Below are 14,824 nucleotides of genomic sequence, written 5' to 3'. Positions count from 1 at the left end.
GTGTGTGGTCAATCTGATTAACAGTTTGTAACATAAGGTTTTGATTAGTCTTTAAGGTTTTACAAGAAACTAGTGTAGCTCATGCCTCAGTTTTGATATCTTAGCAAGTGTCAGATTTGTTCTCCATTTTGCATCTACAACTGTGCGCATTTTTCATGTAATATTCTTGATTGTGAAAGGTTTGTTGATGCTTTTCTTTCTGGGATTCTTGATGTGATTTTCCATTTACTGTCAAACAACCTACTGTATATTATGGGGATTGTTCCAGCTCAAGTTTTTTTTCTGAAGCAGATGGATTTTTTCTAACCACTTCAAAGGTAGAGATATTTTGTTATTTATGTACAGATTTTAATCGATAATCCCAAATCAGTCAACAAGTTGTCTCCGATTCCAGCAGTTGGCTCAAATTCATCTAGTAGCCTTTCTCGGTTATTATTCTTGTGTTGTTAACATTCAACCGTGTAATTGTTAATTACGCTATAAGTGTTCAAATATCTGTTTCTGTATTGCCGAAGTGTGGACAAGTTGATTTACGGTTCGTTATTATCTTGCTTCTCTTCTCTTATTCGACTTGACTTTTTTCAGTTTCCTGATTGTTCGCTTGACTTCTATTATTCCAATTCCTTTAACATTTCGATGCCCTAGTCTAGAAAAGTATTTTCACATAGTGGGTAAAACGCTTCTTGAGTTCCTCATTATTTAATTGTTTTAATTCCGTCAAGTCATTCACCCTACGGGGAGAATGCTTTACAGTTCTTTGACCGTTGAAGGTGTGACTTTTCTATATTTGGAACATGGCCTCTAATTATGCAAGGTGTACTCCGTGCAACTTATATTTGGATGTCTCATATTTGGATGTTTTATAGCTTAACGTGGTTGATTTATAATCATCTTGCTCACGATCAACTTCGATTCATATAATGCTGCAAAACTTAAAGGTACATCATAAGCCTCCAAACACTTGTGCTAAAAGCCTAAAATTATTTTAGCCTAAAAAATTTTTCAAACTATGGCATTTCATTCTTCGTTCTAATATTGATGGTTTTTTGGTTTTTCGTGCTTTTCTAAAAATTCCGGAGTCTCGAGGGAAAAAAATGAAGGAAAATAAAGAGTGCTGTGGCCCGGCAAAAAAGGCAAAATCTAATTGCAGGCCTGACAATGAGCTTAATGGGGATGAAGACCCCGCTTTCAATGGAGATGATGATCAATTCAAACTAATTTTGTTTTTTGTAACATTCAAGATAGCATAAATTACATGGTTCCCCTTTTTAGATTGAATGGATGAAGATACATTTCAAGGAACAGGGTTCTAATGAAACCACAGCTAAAGAGCATATGGCGTCTACAAATAAAAGATAGACCCCCTGACCACAGCCCAGATAATTGCGGAGTATCCTTGCTTCAGAGATTGTCAAAATTTGGTACCTACACCAACTCATTTATGGTTTTTCTAAATAAGTTTCTAATCCATATAAATTTTAAAATTTCGTTGACCCGAAAGCAGGTTATTTTGAAGAAACTTTTTTTTTTTGTATATTCACAGAGTTAATGAAGAAAATGTAAGATGGAATATTTTCAGACACACACTCTTGGTTCCGAAATGTAATCATTTAATGAAATGTATACGCTAGCATGCTTTTTGCATCTATAGAAACGATAACAGTTTCCACGGTGAACTCAGAAGCAAAACAACGAGTGAAATAAAATATACCAAAGCCGAACCGATAAAAAATACAACAATAAGTTGATAATTTTTAAGGAGGAAAACTGTTAATCATTATTGTAGTTACATTTTTAGAATCATTGAGCTTTGAAGCTTGACTTGTAATAGGGCGAAGCCCAGGTCAGATGGAAAAGGATCGCTCTTCTCCACGGTACACTTTACCGGTAGAAGGAAAAGCTAATCAATACCTTCACGACAGAAAATTTAATGGATTCGATTGATCCATCCATTCGACTTAGACTGTTAGGGAAATATTTTTGGCGGTCCTATTGGCGGGCAACATGTTATCTGAATTAATTTTCACCTGATTCTTCCTATACAAACATGTCTTCTTCGATTTCGCAATTGCTGCTTCATGCATGCATTTATTACACAAAAATGCGGAAACTGTCCGTGTACTTCTTTCTATCTCTTGATGAGCTATTGCTATATTTTCCCCCAGATGTTCTTGAAAACATTGCATAACAACAAACATGTTGAACAGTTCACCGCACTAAAACCTTACAATGCCATGCCATTGCTCCTTCGTTCAACCTTTATCTTACCCGCCATGATTTGCAAGAAGGGAAGTCTACTTCTAAGCAACACCACTGATACTGTAAAGCATTCTTCCCGTGAGGATGAATGATTTGCAATAAAAATTAAGACAAGTAATAAAGGAAAGAACTCGAATGGCGCTTACCCAGTATACCGAATATATTTTTTCCTAATAGTAAGCCAAGAAGAATAAAATAACAGATACACAAATAGGGAAATAAGCAGGGAAACTGGGAAATTGATAGTGTAATATTAGTCGAGCTTATCGCGTTTTACCGAGGAAAGAGAAATATAAGATGACGCAAGTCCAGATGATTTAAAGAACAATAAAGCTTCATAGCAGCGACTGGATACTTAATTAAGGGTCTTTCAGTAGGGAAAAGCTACTGAAAAAATTAAGTATCTTAAAATGACACTTAATTTTGAAAAAAATACTTAAAACTTGCCTTCCCCTACTAAAACCAAATGTATCACCTTTCGCTTCTTTTTAAAGTATGGAAATTTTTTTGAAGTACTACATACAGCTTTTTCAGGTTACCAAAATTGGTTTAAGTGCTTAAAATATTTAAGTATCTTGCAAAGCAGATAATAATACAACGACATCAGGAACAATATCATATTGTCACATACACTTTTGTATTGAACTCGGAACGACAAATACAACAAGTGACGACAAAAATCAACACAGTTTTTTTCCTAAAACCAACTAAGGACAAACAAGAAGGACTTTACCCAAAACTTGGAGCAACACAGTGAAACCGTTAGGGAAGCCACGGGAACTCAACTAACGGAGCTTAGACAACTCCGGGAGCTCCTCCCCATAGAGACTCATCGAATCTAGTTTCGCAGCAGTGTTTTATACTGCTGCGAGAATCACACGCCTTCCGTAATCCGTATCTCCTCATCTCTCTTCGGGTAACATTCTTCTGGTAAGTTCTTTCCCTCGGTTGCAGCGTGGTCCAAGGAGCCGGTGAGTCCTCTTTGTGAAAAGTTAACCATTCTTCTATCTCTACCCGCGACAATATTACGATATTATGACAGCAGTTAACATGGAATTCCCTATTATTGCTTTATGCTGTAAAATTTTTTATCTAAGATAAAGACGTACAAATACAAGATGAAAAAAGGAAAAAACTAATTCTTGTATTTTTGTTACGTGGCAACGCTTAAAAATTCTAGTATTTAGGGAAAATTTCATTACTGTTCAAAAGGGATGGAAAAATTTTTCTATTCCGAAAATCAAGTGAACACATGTGAGTTAAAAGTGGTTGTCTATTTCAAAGACATCGCGGTCAACAAAAAAAAGTGCTTGATGGAAGCCAACATATATGCGTGTTAAAATCTATATTTTAAAAAGTGAATTCTAATTAGATTTGGAATTTGGAATGTCAAATTTGACGCAGTACAGGGTAAAATAGACAAAGTTTACTCTGTTATTAAAGTTTTAAGCTAATAGAGCAATAATTTATCTTTTCTAGGTTTTTGAAGTGATAACGGGGACTATTCTTCCAACAACTTTAATGTTCATACCCTTTTCATCATTGGTAACGTTAGTGGTTTGTCCACTGATTAGCATAATAATTTATAAAAATAGATTCAAGCAGGTATACCAGTAGCAATTTCATTCCTACTCTAGAACGATAATGCAGAACAACAGAAATATATCAAGATAAATCCTGACAATGATATTATTACGAAAACCAATCCATATTTTATTGCCATCTAGCAGGATTCTCTGCCGTTACCGAGGACAATCATGGCGTAGTTATTATTGCTGAAGAACAGGCAGCTAATATTGGTAAGTTTGGTGAAACTCATTTTGATAAATAATTCCGAAAGGGGATAACAATTTTAAGTATCCACCCGAAAATTAAGTAGCTTAGTGACCTACTGAATGATTCAGTAGGGGGGGGGGGGTATAGTTTGAACTTAAGTATGCTACTTCAATTAATTACGGTAATAAAATCTAGTACCCTGGCCTTTTTTAAGTATTAAAAATTAAGTATTCAGTCACCGCTGTGTTGACCAACACACTGCGAGTAGAAATGGCACGTGCGGATAGTCGTATAAAGAAATATTAAGAGGAATGAAACGATAATTTTACTGGAATGAATAAAACGTGAAATGCTGAGCATAACTGTTAACTTGAAATTGAATCACCAACTAGTGAAAGGGAACTAATCGAACTGCACTGTGCAAATTGGGGAACTAACTAGAGAAACAAAAGGGACATCCTGTTATAGGTTTCAGATATATTACGAAAACATAGCGTTTCCGAATTGATGCAACAAGGATACGAGTCATTCGAGCGTCGCACGCGTGAAAAATTCAGATTCGAGGAAACGCATGGCGCGATGTCCTACTTGTTATTGATATCGAATCACAAATAAGATGAACAAATAAATTTTACGGGAAAAGGCAATGACACTTGAGAATTATAAGTTTTAAGTATATAGTTTTAATATGAAGAAGAAATAACAAAGTCAATGTATATTTCAAATGTATATTTGATGACTTCGTTACAGTACAGAATTATGGCTACATCTAACAAATGAAGGCTATTTTTGTCCACGCAATGCGATTGATAAGTAAGGCCGTTTATTTTCAACACCAACAGTTTATGATTATAAGGGTCAAACACTACGGAAGTTCTGACAACATGCTACAGAATTAAAAGTTAAAACGCATTTCAGCACACCTGCTAGTTCGTAAGATCACCATTCAAAATATCATCAATCAATATTCAAAGGTAGATTATGCTATAAGCCATGCACATAATGTGAATTAAGAGGAGTTAAATCTTTTTCTGAAGATAAAATAGTTACATTTGCTCCTAATTTGTCGTGCAGTTTACCCCACCCAGCCTGTAATAATAGGCCTACAATCCACCGTTAACGTAATTCTACGACAAATTGTACGTACGTACACAGTACGTCGGCAATACACATTCAGGGTGCATTTCAGCCTCAACTGTTTATCTATCTTTTCAGTGAACTCTGTTTTTGCGTCAACTGTCTGGTTAAACTAGGTGACTGTTTGGACGACTACTTCAATGTGAGGTAGAAAAAGTTGAATGTTTTTTAACGGTGGGCCAGACCATAGTTGACCATCAATTTAACTTCAACCCTTCCTTTTTCAAATTTTTTGGTTCAGCCATAGCTTGAACAATGAATTTTTCGTCAACTTTGAGTAAAAGTAGAAATGAAAAGGTTCATGAAACGCTGACGTCAAAATGCGCCCTCAAACATCAGTCCCTTTTGCGAAGTGAACGATTCGCTCCGTGATATCTAACGGGTAAAACTTCAAAACTAACGACGTGTTTTCTATCATGCTTCGCTTCTCCAATCGTAGCGCACAATTTCACTCTAGTTCTTGTAAAATTTAAAGTTGATGGAAAGTAGTTAAGAATTTATGGCAATCCGTTTCACCCCCAAAAAAGGGCTGTTTCCGTTTTTACAGCTATGGCCATCTACCGGTCAGATTCTAATAAAGTTTTTTCTATTAAAGTTTTTTTCTCTAATACAACTTTACGCATTCTAGCCATTTAAATAAATAATTGTTTAATTAATAACTTTATTTAATTTACATTTAAGTAAACCTTATTTTATTTTGTTATATTCTATTTGCAGTAACTAAATTATTATTACTATTAACTGTTAACTTTTCATTTTGAACTTCATTTTGCAGCAATGATAATGAATGAAATTCTAATAACAATGACAATAATTGCTTGTTTTAGGTATGAATAATATGTTTGAGTAATATAAAGTCGTTATTGATTGTTGTGGTGTGAAAATAATACACAATAACGACTTTATATTACTCAAACGTATCATTTATACCTAAAACACGCAATCATTCTTATTGTTATTAGAATTACACTCATTATAATTGCTGCAGCACAAAATGGAAAGTTAATAGTAATAATAATTAAGTTAAGCAAGTAGAATATAACAAAATAATTACTGTATAGTAATATTTTAATGGAATAAAGTTATTAATTAAAAAAATTATATATTTTTACGGCTTAGAATATGTAAAGTTATATTTAGAGACTTAATTAGAATCTGACCGGTAGATGGCGGCAGGTGTAAAAAAGATAAATAAAGGCCTAATTTTTTTACAGTTATGGCCATCTAGCGGTCAAATTCGAATTAAGTCTCTAAACACAACTTTACATATTCTAGCCCTGTAAATATATAATTTTTTTAATTAACAGATTTACAGATAACTATACAATAATTATTTTTCTATATTCTACTTAATTAACTTAATTGTTATTACTTTTAACTATTAACTTTCCTTTTTGTGCTGCATTTTCCAGCAATGATAATAATAGCAATAATTGCTTGTTTTAGGTATATATAATATGTTTGAGTAATATAAAGTCGTTATTGTGTATTATTTTCACACCAGAACAAACAATAACGACTTTATATTACTCAAACATATTATTTCTACCTAAAACAAGGAATCATTCTAATTGTTATTAGAATTACATTCATTATATTGTCGCGTTGGCAATATTCGAGTCGACATCGCGGTGGCGACAACAGCGCTAGTATGGAAATCCCGCCCCAATTGTGGCCGTCCTTTGGAGCACCACCCTCGTCGCCGGATATAAAAGGGGTGATTTTGCACACCTGTGTGGCTTTTTGATTAATTGGTTAGGGCAGTTAGTTTGCAGTTGTGTTATTAAACCTTTTGGTGAAATACACATTATCTTTTAATCTGGAGCACGACGTCTCTATTTTGGTACAAGATCCATGGCCGTGACAGTATTATTAGAATGACTGTAGCAATAATAATTAAGTTAAGCAAGTAGAATATAACAAAATAATTACTGCATAGTTATATGTTAATCAAATAAAGTTATTAATTTAAAAAATTCTATATTTACATGGCTAGAATATGTAAAGTTGTATTAGAGACTTAATTAGAATCTGACTGGTAGATGGCGATAGTTGTAAACAAGAAAAAAAAGAGCGAAATTTTTTTTTTGGGGGGGTAAAACGGATTGCCATAACCAGAGAGATAATTGAGCAAACTAATTCAAATGGCTGCAAAAGAAATTTTAACTATTCAACTCGGAGAGTTCTCCAATGTTTTAGGTGCTATTTTTTTTTGTGAGTTATTATTAACTTTCTTATCAACTTATTTCTCTAGGTGCGCTTTGGTGGAATATGCAGGTAAACATATATTTATATTATTGAAGTGCCATTGTTCCATATAATTAGTTTCTAACCAGCAAATAGTAGAGAAACTGTGCTCAAATCTCACTGCTTTTATACTTTTAAAATATTGTCTATCAATTTTACAGGATGTGTCTCCAGTATCCGCTAACAAAAGTGATATAGTGGACAATGAAAATGAACAAAGGGTGTTTTTCCGCGAAGGCAAATCTGTGAGTGTTGAGTATATTGAACCCATATTACTTTAGAATCACCGAATTGGTTTGTATTAGAATAAAGTCAGCATAAATCCAAGACTCCTTGCTGTTGATTTGAAGGGACCAATGGATTTTCCTATACAAAATCAAGAATTTGATTTATCATCACAGGACACATCACCACACAAAATTGATTTGATACCTGGAGATCATGCACCATCATGTATGTACTCCATTCTTGTTCTTTCTGTCTTCTGGTTTGGAGATAAAGCCAGCTCATTTCAGTTGTTTTTTCTAACAATTTCTTTTTTTTTTTTTTACTAACATGAATTTTGCATTGAATAAGTATGTGAGCAGATTTCTTCTATTCAACTGGCATCTTCTGAATTTGAAAGCAATGATTTCCATGAATGGAAAGCTTTGTTTAACAACAAGTTGCATCCAAAATCCCTCAATACTTTGAATAATATTCAAAGTGTAAGTGCTCTAGGGACATTTAATCTCTTTTCTCAAGGAATGGCGTGTTTGGAAAAAGAAGATAATCTCGAATACATGGAAAACCAAATTCGCTTTTTTGTTGAAGAAAGCGACTACTTCCAGGTTCTTTGAGTTTTCTTAAATATTTAAAATTCAACACAAATAATACTATTATTTTTTCTAATTTCAGGGATTTAATATGTTGTTCGATGCTGATAATGGTTTTGGTGGTGCTGCATCAAAGTTACTTCAGCTAATCCAGCAAGAGTACTCAACTAAAACAACATTCACGATCCCTTTATTTCCAGCACATTCTATGTGTGAAAGTGCCAGAAGGGTAGAACGTTTGACTAATTTAGGATTAGTAGTGGAAACACTTTTTGAAGATTCATCCATGTTTAGCCCCGTTAGCTTGGATCCTTTTTGGTGTTCAACTAATTCAAGAAAATTTTCAGGTCTACAAAATCTCAAAGTATGTTGAAGGCATTTGGGCAATCCTCTGGTTAATACTGATTTTATACCTTACTAATTGCTTTTGTTGACATTTTAGCCCACATCGATTTATCAAGCAGGAGCAGTCATAGCCACAGCCTTAGACACAATTTTCTTCCCTCTGCACGCAAAAAAAGGATACCTTCATTCGTTGTCTGATTTCGTTAAAAAGTTAACCAGTGATGGTCGCAAAGCAGTTGGCATGTCGTGTGCTATACCTCTGTGGAACAGAAGTGTGTTAATTTAGATTAACATGCATTTTACAGTACTAATTCTTTTATGCATTACCCGTTTATATGAAGTTTCTAATTTAGAGTCTCTGAATTCGGCATTTCTTGAGGTTACATCTTTGACACCTTGCGTTGAAAACTTCCGAGACTGTTGGACCCAACAGCTAGTTTGGCGAGGACTGCCAAATCTTTCAGATTTTCAATCGCTAGTGGAGTTTTGGTCTCGTACCCAATGGAAGCACACAACTACATTTAATTGTGTATTCAGTACACCTAGCTCACTGGTTAAACCTTATCCCGAATTCTTTCTCGACTCCCCCAACTTAGTCGAAGATTCTACATGGAATCCTTCCAAAATAGGTATCTGTCAATACTTTTTCTTTCTTTAAATTTTAATTGTTACTTAGCAAAATTGCACGTAGCATCTGTACATTGCAAAGTGGAAACGTAATGTTTTTTTCTTCAGTTCGATCATTGAATGTAGACTTTCACAAAGTAATGATTGCGTTTTATTTCCCTGCTATAGGACCGAACTTCTGTACTTTCGGAGGTCTTCACAACTCTGTATCGTTAGGCCATAGTCTTAGAAATCTCCATACCGAATTATCAAAAATAGAGAGAACAAGTCTTCAAAAATTTTTATCTTCAGGAATGGAGCAAGATGACTTACTGGAAAATCGAAATCGCATTATTAGTTATGCAGAACTTTATGAGGAAAGCTGAAAAAAGTCTTTGTGAAGAGTAATTATTTTCACAAGTAAATGTGGTAAAATACGGGAAAAAATTAAAAAAATTATGCATAGAAGAAATGTTATTCCTAATTAAATAAAGAATGTTGAAATAAATAATTTTTGTTTTGGTTCGTATTTTAAAATAAAATATTTATGAACCTGGTTGTTCAAGTCCAAACCAGACGTTAGAACTTGTCCCTATCAACCATCGCCATGTCAATAAGATGACATCAAAATCACCGTTACAACCTTACCTTAAACCTTATATTATAGTAGAGTAGTTAGTCGTGTAGAATGTGAAGGAAGTGGAAATTCTTGTTCTCGTGAAGATGACGATAAGCTTTTGGGCTTTTCGTCCTCAGTAGGAAAACATTCAGCAGTTAGCAACCCTTGTTCGTTATTTCATTCTGTACTTAAATTTCGTTCTTGCCTGATTTAGCAGCTGCGTGTTTTACGTACGTCATTACTACTTGACGCTCCTTAACGCAAATAATCAACAAAATTATATAGCCTCCTATTCAGATTTATGTATTGCCAGGGACTTGAAACAAAAATTTTTAAGAAACATCGCCACTCTTTGAAATGGCACATTTTTTCCTTTACTTTGACTACCGGGACGCATGATTCCTTTGTACTCACTATGAACGTCGAGGGGTTAGATAAAGCCGCAGATTTCGTCATGATGGTGATAGCTTCTTTTAGCATTCGGGAAAATTACTCCCCCCAACCCCCAAGATGGAAGATGTTCTTGTTGTTGATAGCACTCTTGAGTGTCTTTATCACTACTTTTCCGTCCGGGGATCCAAGCAAGTTATACAGGCAGCAGTTTTGACGTTGTGATTCCAACTTGAAGAATCGGATGGAAATGTCATGTTGTCTTTTAAAGCTTGAAATGCAAATGCATCAATAGAAGAACCTGGAATAGATCGTCTAAAGGTTATAGTGTGAACACCAACGATAAAGTTAACGTCAACGGGAAAGAATATGCTACTAAATCCCGATGAAGGCTCAGCCAAATAAAGTTCCTCTTCGGGAAAAAAAATTTTTTCGCTGTACGACATATCCATTCGATCGGATCTGGGCTAGATAGCGTGAGACCTGTGCTTGTATCTAAATCGTAATCAATCTTAAATGAGATTCAGTAGGGTTTTAAAATCTTTACTTAATGTACGTACTTTCATGGCTCATCGAACGGCTATCCTTGTCATTCGGATTGAGATCCAGTTCTCGGGTTGCTGCTGCCAGAGTCATAGAAACCTGGTTGCTCTACGCTGTGTGTAAATGCTACAAGGGTATGCTGGGACTCGTGGTTGAATTTTGGCAGCTTATAAGCGAACCTAGCGGATTTGGTGGAGTACTACATGGCCCCCAACCAATAAGCTGTGTCCTGCCAAAATTTCGACAGCCAATCATAGCAGACGCGCAAAAACGAGGGGAAGTTGAAAAGGAATCAGCAGCTGTAGAACATCCCTCCAGCTGTTTGTACTTGGAGCAGTCGGATGGCCAAGTCAAGCGTGTCTTTCAAGCATGGCGTATTATAAAAACGGCCTGTCAGCGCGCAATACCTCCTGATCCAAAAACTAAATTGCCAGACAGGCCTAATATCCCAAACCGTGCTCCACTTTACATTGTTTGGTAATTAATATAGAATTTAAATGAGTGGAAAAAACAGTGGAAAGTGGAACCTAGCGCCGCGCGTAGCCAGCTTACGTTACGAAAGGGTAAAAAATAAAAAGACTGATGCTGGAATCGAACTCGGGTCTCCCGCATTGCATTCAGGAGTGCTATCCACTGGACCGTTCTGCTGTGGAATTAAGACGAATTCTTATCGTTTTGTAATAGGAAATGAGGATATCTGTAAATTTACTCAACAGATGGCTCTTTAACGCTGCCAGCTCCGCCCACAAAATCGCTGAAATTTCAACCACGAGTCCCAGCAAGCCCTTGTAGCATTTACACACACCGTGCACCAACCAGGTTTCTATGACTCTGCTGCTGCTGAATAAGTAGAAACATTTTCAGAGCCAAGTGGCAATGACGCATTTGACTCTAGATGTTGGGCAAGTGCATCAATTAACAATTTGCAAATAATTTGGTAGGGTCATACGGAAATGACCCAGAAAACACGGGGTTTTATTTACGGACAAAAACCGTCCCTCCAAAAACATAACGTGGAGCCGGAAAAGACAACTTTTATCAGCCCAAACTAGATCTTCTTCACCAAAACATGCGGTATGAAGCGCATTTAAAAAACATATTTTTATGGGGTCCAAACTAAACATTCTTTCCGGCCTTATGCGGTTCAAAATGCTGTGAAAAACACGACTTTTATTGGACCAAAATTATGCCTTGCAACCACAATACACATGATCTGGTGCAACATGGTCTCCGCGAGTTAACTCGACCGTTCGGGTTTTGAGCGGCCCCCCCAATCGTGCGATCTGATTGGCTCTACAGTTCTGATGCCAGTGGCAACCACCACTGAAAGAAAGCAAGCTGTTGATGTGTCGTCTGCTTGTGCCGTCTGCCTGTCGTCTGCATCGATTTTAATTTTCAAAATAATTGAATTTTCAAATCACAAAATTACTAATCAAAAATCATAAAACGTTCCTAAAATCAACACTGAAATCTTTTACCACAACCCCTGGGACTCGACGGTAAGCAATTTTGTATTATAATAACGATTATCCTATACCATAAGACAAACTTGGAATCGTAAAACTGTTTTTGAACTTTTTTACGTTGATCATAATGGAAATTTTAAAAATCCCGCCTAAAAATAATGGCATAAGTTTTCTCTACTGTGATTGGTTGCTCGTAATTTAGTATTTCTTTAACTAATTCGATAAATTTTTGTTGTTTAATGGCCACCAAAACATTCCTCGTTATACAAGGAAGCTAGATATTACCTTTATAACATATAATAAGCCTAAAGAATGCCTTAACGAAGGGCCCAAAGTTTTCGGTTTTTCATAGTTTCCCCTCCTCCCATACACCGTCCAAAAATAAAATATTGTGACGTGACACGATATGACACGTGTCACGTAATATTAAAATATTTAGGGTAAAACCTTTTTCTTCACTTCTTATATTCTTACCAATATTGCACTAACACAAAAGGAGCCTCGGTATTTTTGTTTTCCCTTTTTCCCTTTCGTCTGCTACTGTAAATTGTCAAGAGCTTCTGTCGCACACTTCTACTTATATAATCGTTGCTGCAAGTGGTAAAGTTCTGTAGCATATGTAATAGTTGTACAAGTTAGAACTGTGAGTTATTATTTGTAGTATTACTTGTAGGGTAGTTGCGGCAACACAATTGTGTCGTTCTGCGACAGAAAAACTTATCCAGGGTTTCTCCCATAAGTCGGCTATCATTTTTCCTGCCCACAATTCCCAATCGAACCAAAAGGCATAAGTAGTCTCGTTCGTCCTTTCAAGGTAACAAATAACAGTATGGAGACAGTAACCTGAACAGGAATTTTCTAGGAACTTTCTTCATTGAATACCTTCCAGTTTGTCTTTGTAACCCCCTTCATAGCATCATAAAATATTGTTAAAGCTGATCAAATAATACAATCAGTACGGTATCTTACATGGAAATAATATCTTGTTTCATTACCTTATCTTCTTACAGAACAAAAGATGATTAAAAACGGGTGCTTCTTATCAGAGGTACAGTTAAAAGAGTCTAAATACATAAATAAAAGAGTCTGTAACAAATGGGTAGGTGTGTCGGGCTAAATTGAACGTAGGGGTAGGTAAGTCGGATTGTTAAAAACAAAGGGGAAGGTTTGTCGGGCTCAACTAAACGAAGGGGTAGGTGTGTCGATCAGCTTTCAACAAAGAGTTAGGTATGTCCGTCTGTATTAATCGATGAGGTAGGCGTGTCGTCCGGCTTCCAAAGAAGAGGTAGGTATGTCGGACAGCTTTAATTGAAGGGGTTGGTGTGTTGTTCAATTTTCATCGAAGTGGTAGGTATGTCGGACTGTGTTAATCGAAGGGGTAGCTGTGTCGATCAGTTTTAAACGAACGGGTAAGTATGTCTGTCTTAATAAAACAAAAGGTACATAGAACGGCTGTAATTGCAGTATATTTATAATGGGGTAGATGTGACGGGAGCATCTTATAATTTATTAGTGGGTACATATGTCGGGGTAGCTTTGATGGGGGATGTTTTCCCATTTTCTGCAGGGGTACGTATGTCGGGGTAGATTAGTGTTGGCGACTATCTAAACCTCAAAACGATATATCGATATTTTTAGATAGTTTTTAGATAGTCGACCTTTTTAGATAATCGCTGTATCGGTACATTCCAAATAGATGTCTCATTTAACAATAGATGGCGTCTAGCGCAAATGAGAAAAAAACTATATATAATAATTTAATATTTTTCACAACTGCCCAGATTTGAACTCCAACGCTTCGTGTTACGAGCGACGACTTAACCCACACCGCTAAACCATTAAGAAAAAATCGACACGGCACAAGTATGGTTTTCGTTGGCGAGTATCGATACAAATATCATGAAATACAATATTTTTATCGTCTGCTTTACTTTACAAGTCTTGACAGATGATTTTAGTTATACATATCAGGGTTGCCTTACGTAATAGAATAGATTTTTGTAGAAATTTTTATTACATGAATATAAAATGTAGAGAAAATAATAATTTACCATTGTGCAAATGTATTTATCGTCAGCATCTAAAAATATATATTTCAAATTTTTAAAAAATGTCTCGCAGACGGATTCGAACTTCTGTACTTCGTATTACGCGCCCGGAATTGATCCACAACGCTAACTCGTCACAATTTATGTATGTCAGGCAATGAATCCAACGTGTGGTGCCGAGTATCGATACAAATTTCAGAAGCAACTGTTATTTACCGTCATCTGCTTTATCCACGATGCTAAATAGAATACTATTTTGCTATGAAAATCTGTTATATTTATAAATTAAAACTTTTATTTTATTAGTACCGTACACGCCTCAGTTAACAGAGAGCAAGCATCCTAAATTGTTGTTACTCGGATACGTTTAAAATTTAATGTGTAGCAGATTGAAAAATAAATGCCCTAAAACAGATTTCAACTCGAGACTTCCGAATCCCAAGCGCAGTCCTTATCCACAGCGCTACTCCCTTATGATTTTGTTTACAATGCTATGCATAATAATATTGTTACCGAGTATCGATACAAATTGCAGACGAAATTCTAACATTGCTGTCGTCTGCAACGATTTAG

At 35.6% G+C, this 14,824-nt stretch overlaps 1 protein-coding gene across 1 annotated transcript; it reads left to right on the top strand.

The window, feature by feature from the left end:
• The first annotated feature begins 7,247 nt into the window (after positions 1-7,247).
• Positions 7,248-9,707, top strand: LOC130700952 (protein misato homolog 1-like). Its single transcript, XM_057522970.2, has 9 exons — positions 7,248-7,371; positions 7,427-7,449; positions 7,581-7,664; positions 7,725-7,872; positions 7,996-8,249; positions 8,317-8,598; positions 8,677-8,851; positions 8,921-9,208; positions 9,375-9,707. Exons 1-9 carry the CDS (start codon positions 7,317-7,319, stop codon positions 9,569-9,571), a joined length of 1,506 nt encoding a protein of 501 aa, XP_057378953.1. The 5' UTR covers positions 7,248-7,316; the 3' UTR covers positions 9,572-9,707.
• The last annotated feature ends 5,117 nt before the right edge of the window (positions 9,708-14,824 follow it).

Source organism: Daphnia carinata, chromosome 8 (genome assembly GCF_022539665.2).
Source record: "Daphnia carinata strain CSIRO-1 chromosome 8, CSIRO_AGI_Dcar_HiC_V3, whole genome shotgun sequence".
Taxonomy (NCBI): domain Eukaryota; kingdom Metazoa; phylum Arthropoda; class Branchiopoda; order Diplostraca; family Daphniidae; genus Daphnia; species Daphnia carinata.
Note: the sequence above shows the minus strand (reverse complement) of the source record. Positions and strands in the feature narration are given on the sequence as shown.

Excerpts from the sequence above, each read along its gene's own strand:
- LOC130700952 (XM_057522970.2), top strand. The coding sequence starts at position 7,317 with ATGGCTGCAAAAGAAATTTTAACTATTCAACTCGGAGAGTTCTCCAAT. Across the intron at positions 7,372-7,426 it reads AGAGTTCTCCAATGTTTTAG|GTGCGCTTTGGTGGAATATG; the intron begins GTGCTATTTTTT and ends TTATTTCTCTAG. Across the intron at positions 7,873-7,995 it reads TGGAGATCATGCACCATCAT|TATGTGAGCAGATTTCTTCT; the intron begins GTATGTACTCCA and ends GCATTGAATAAG.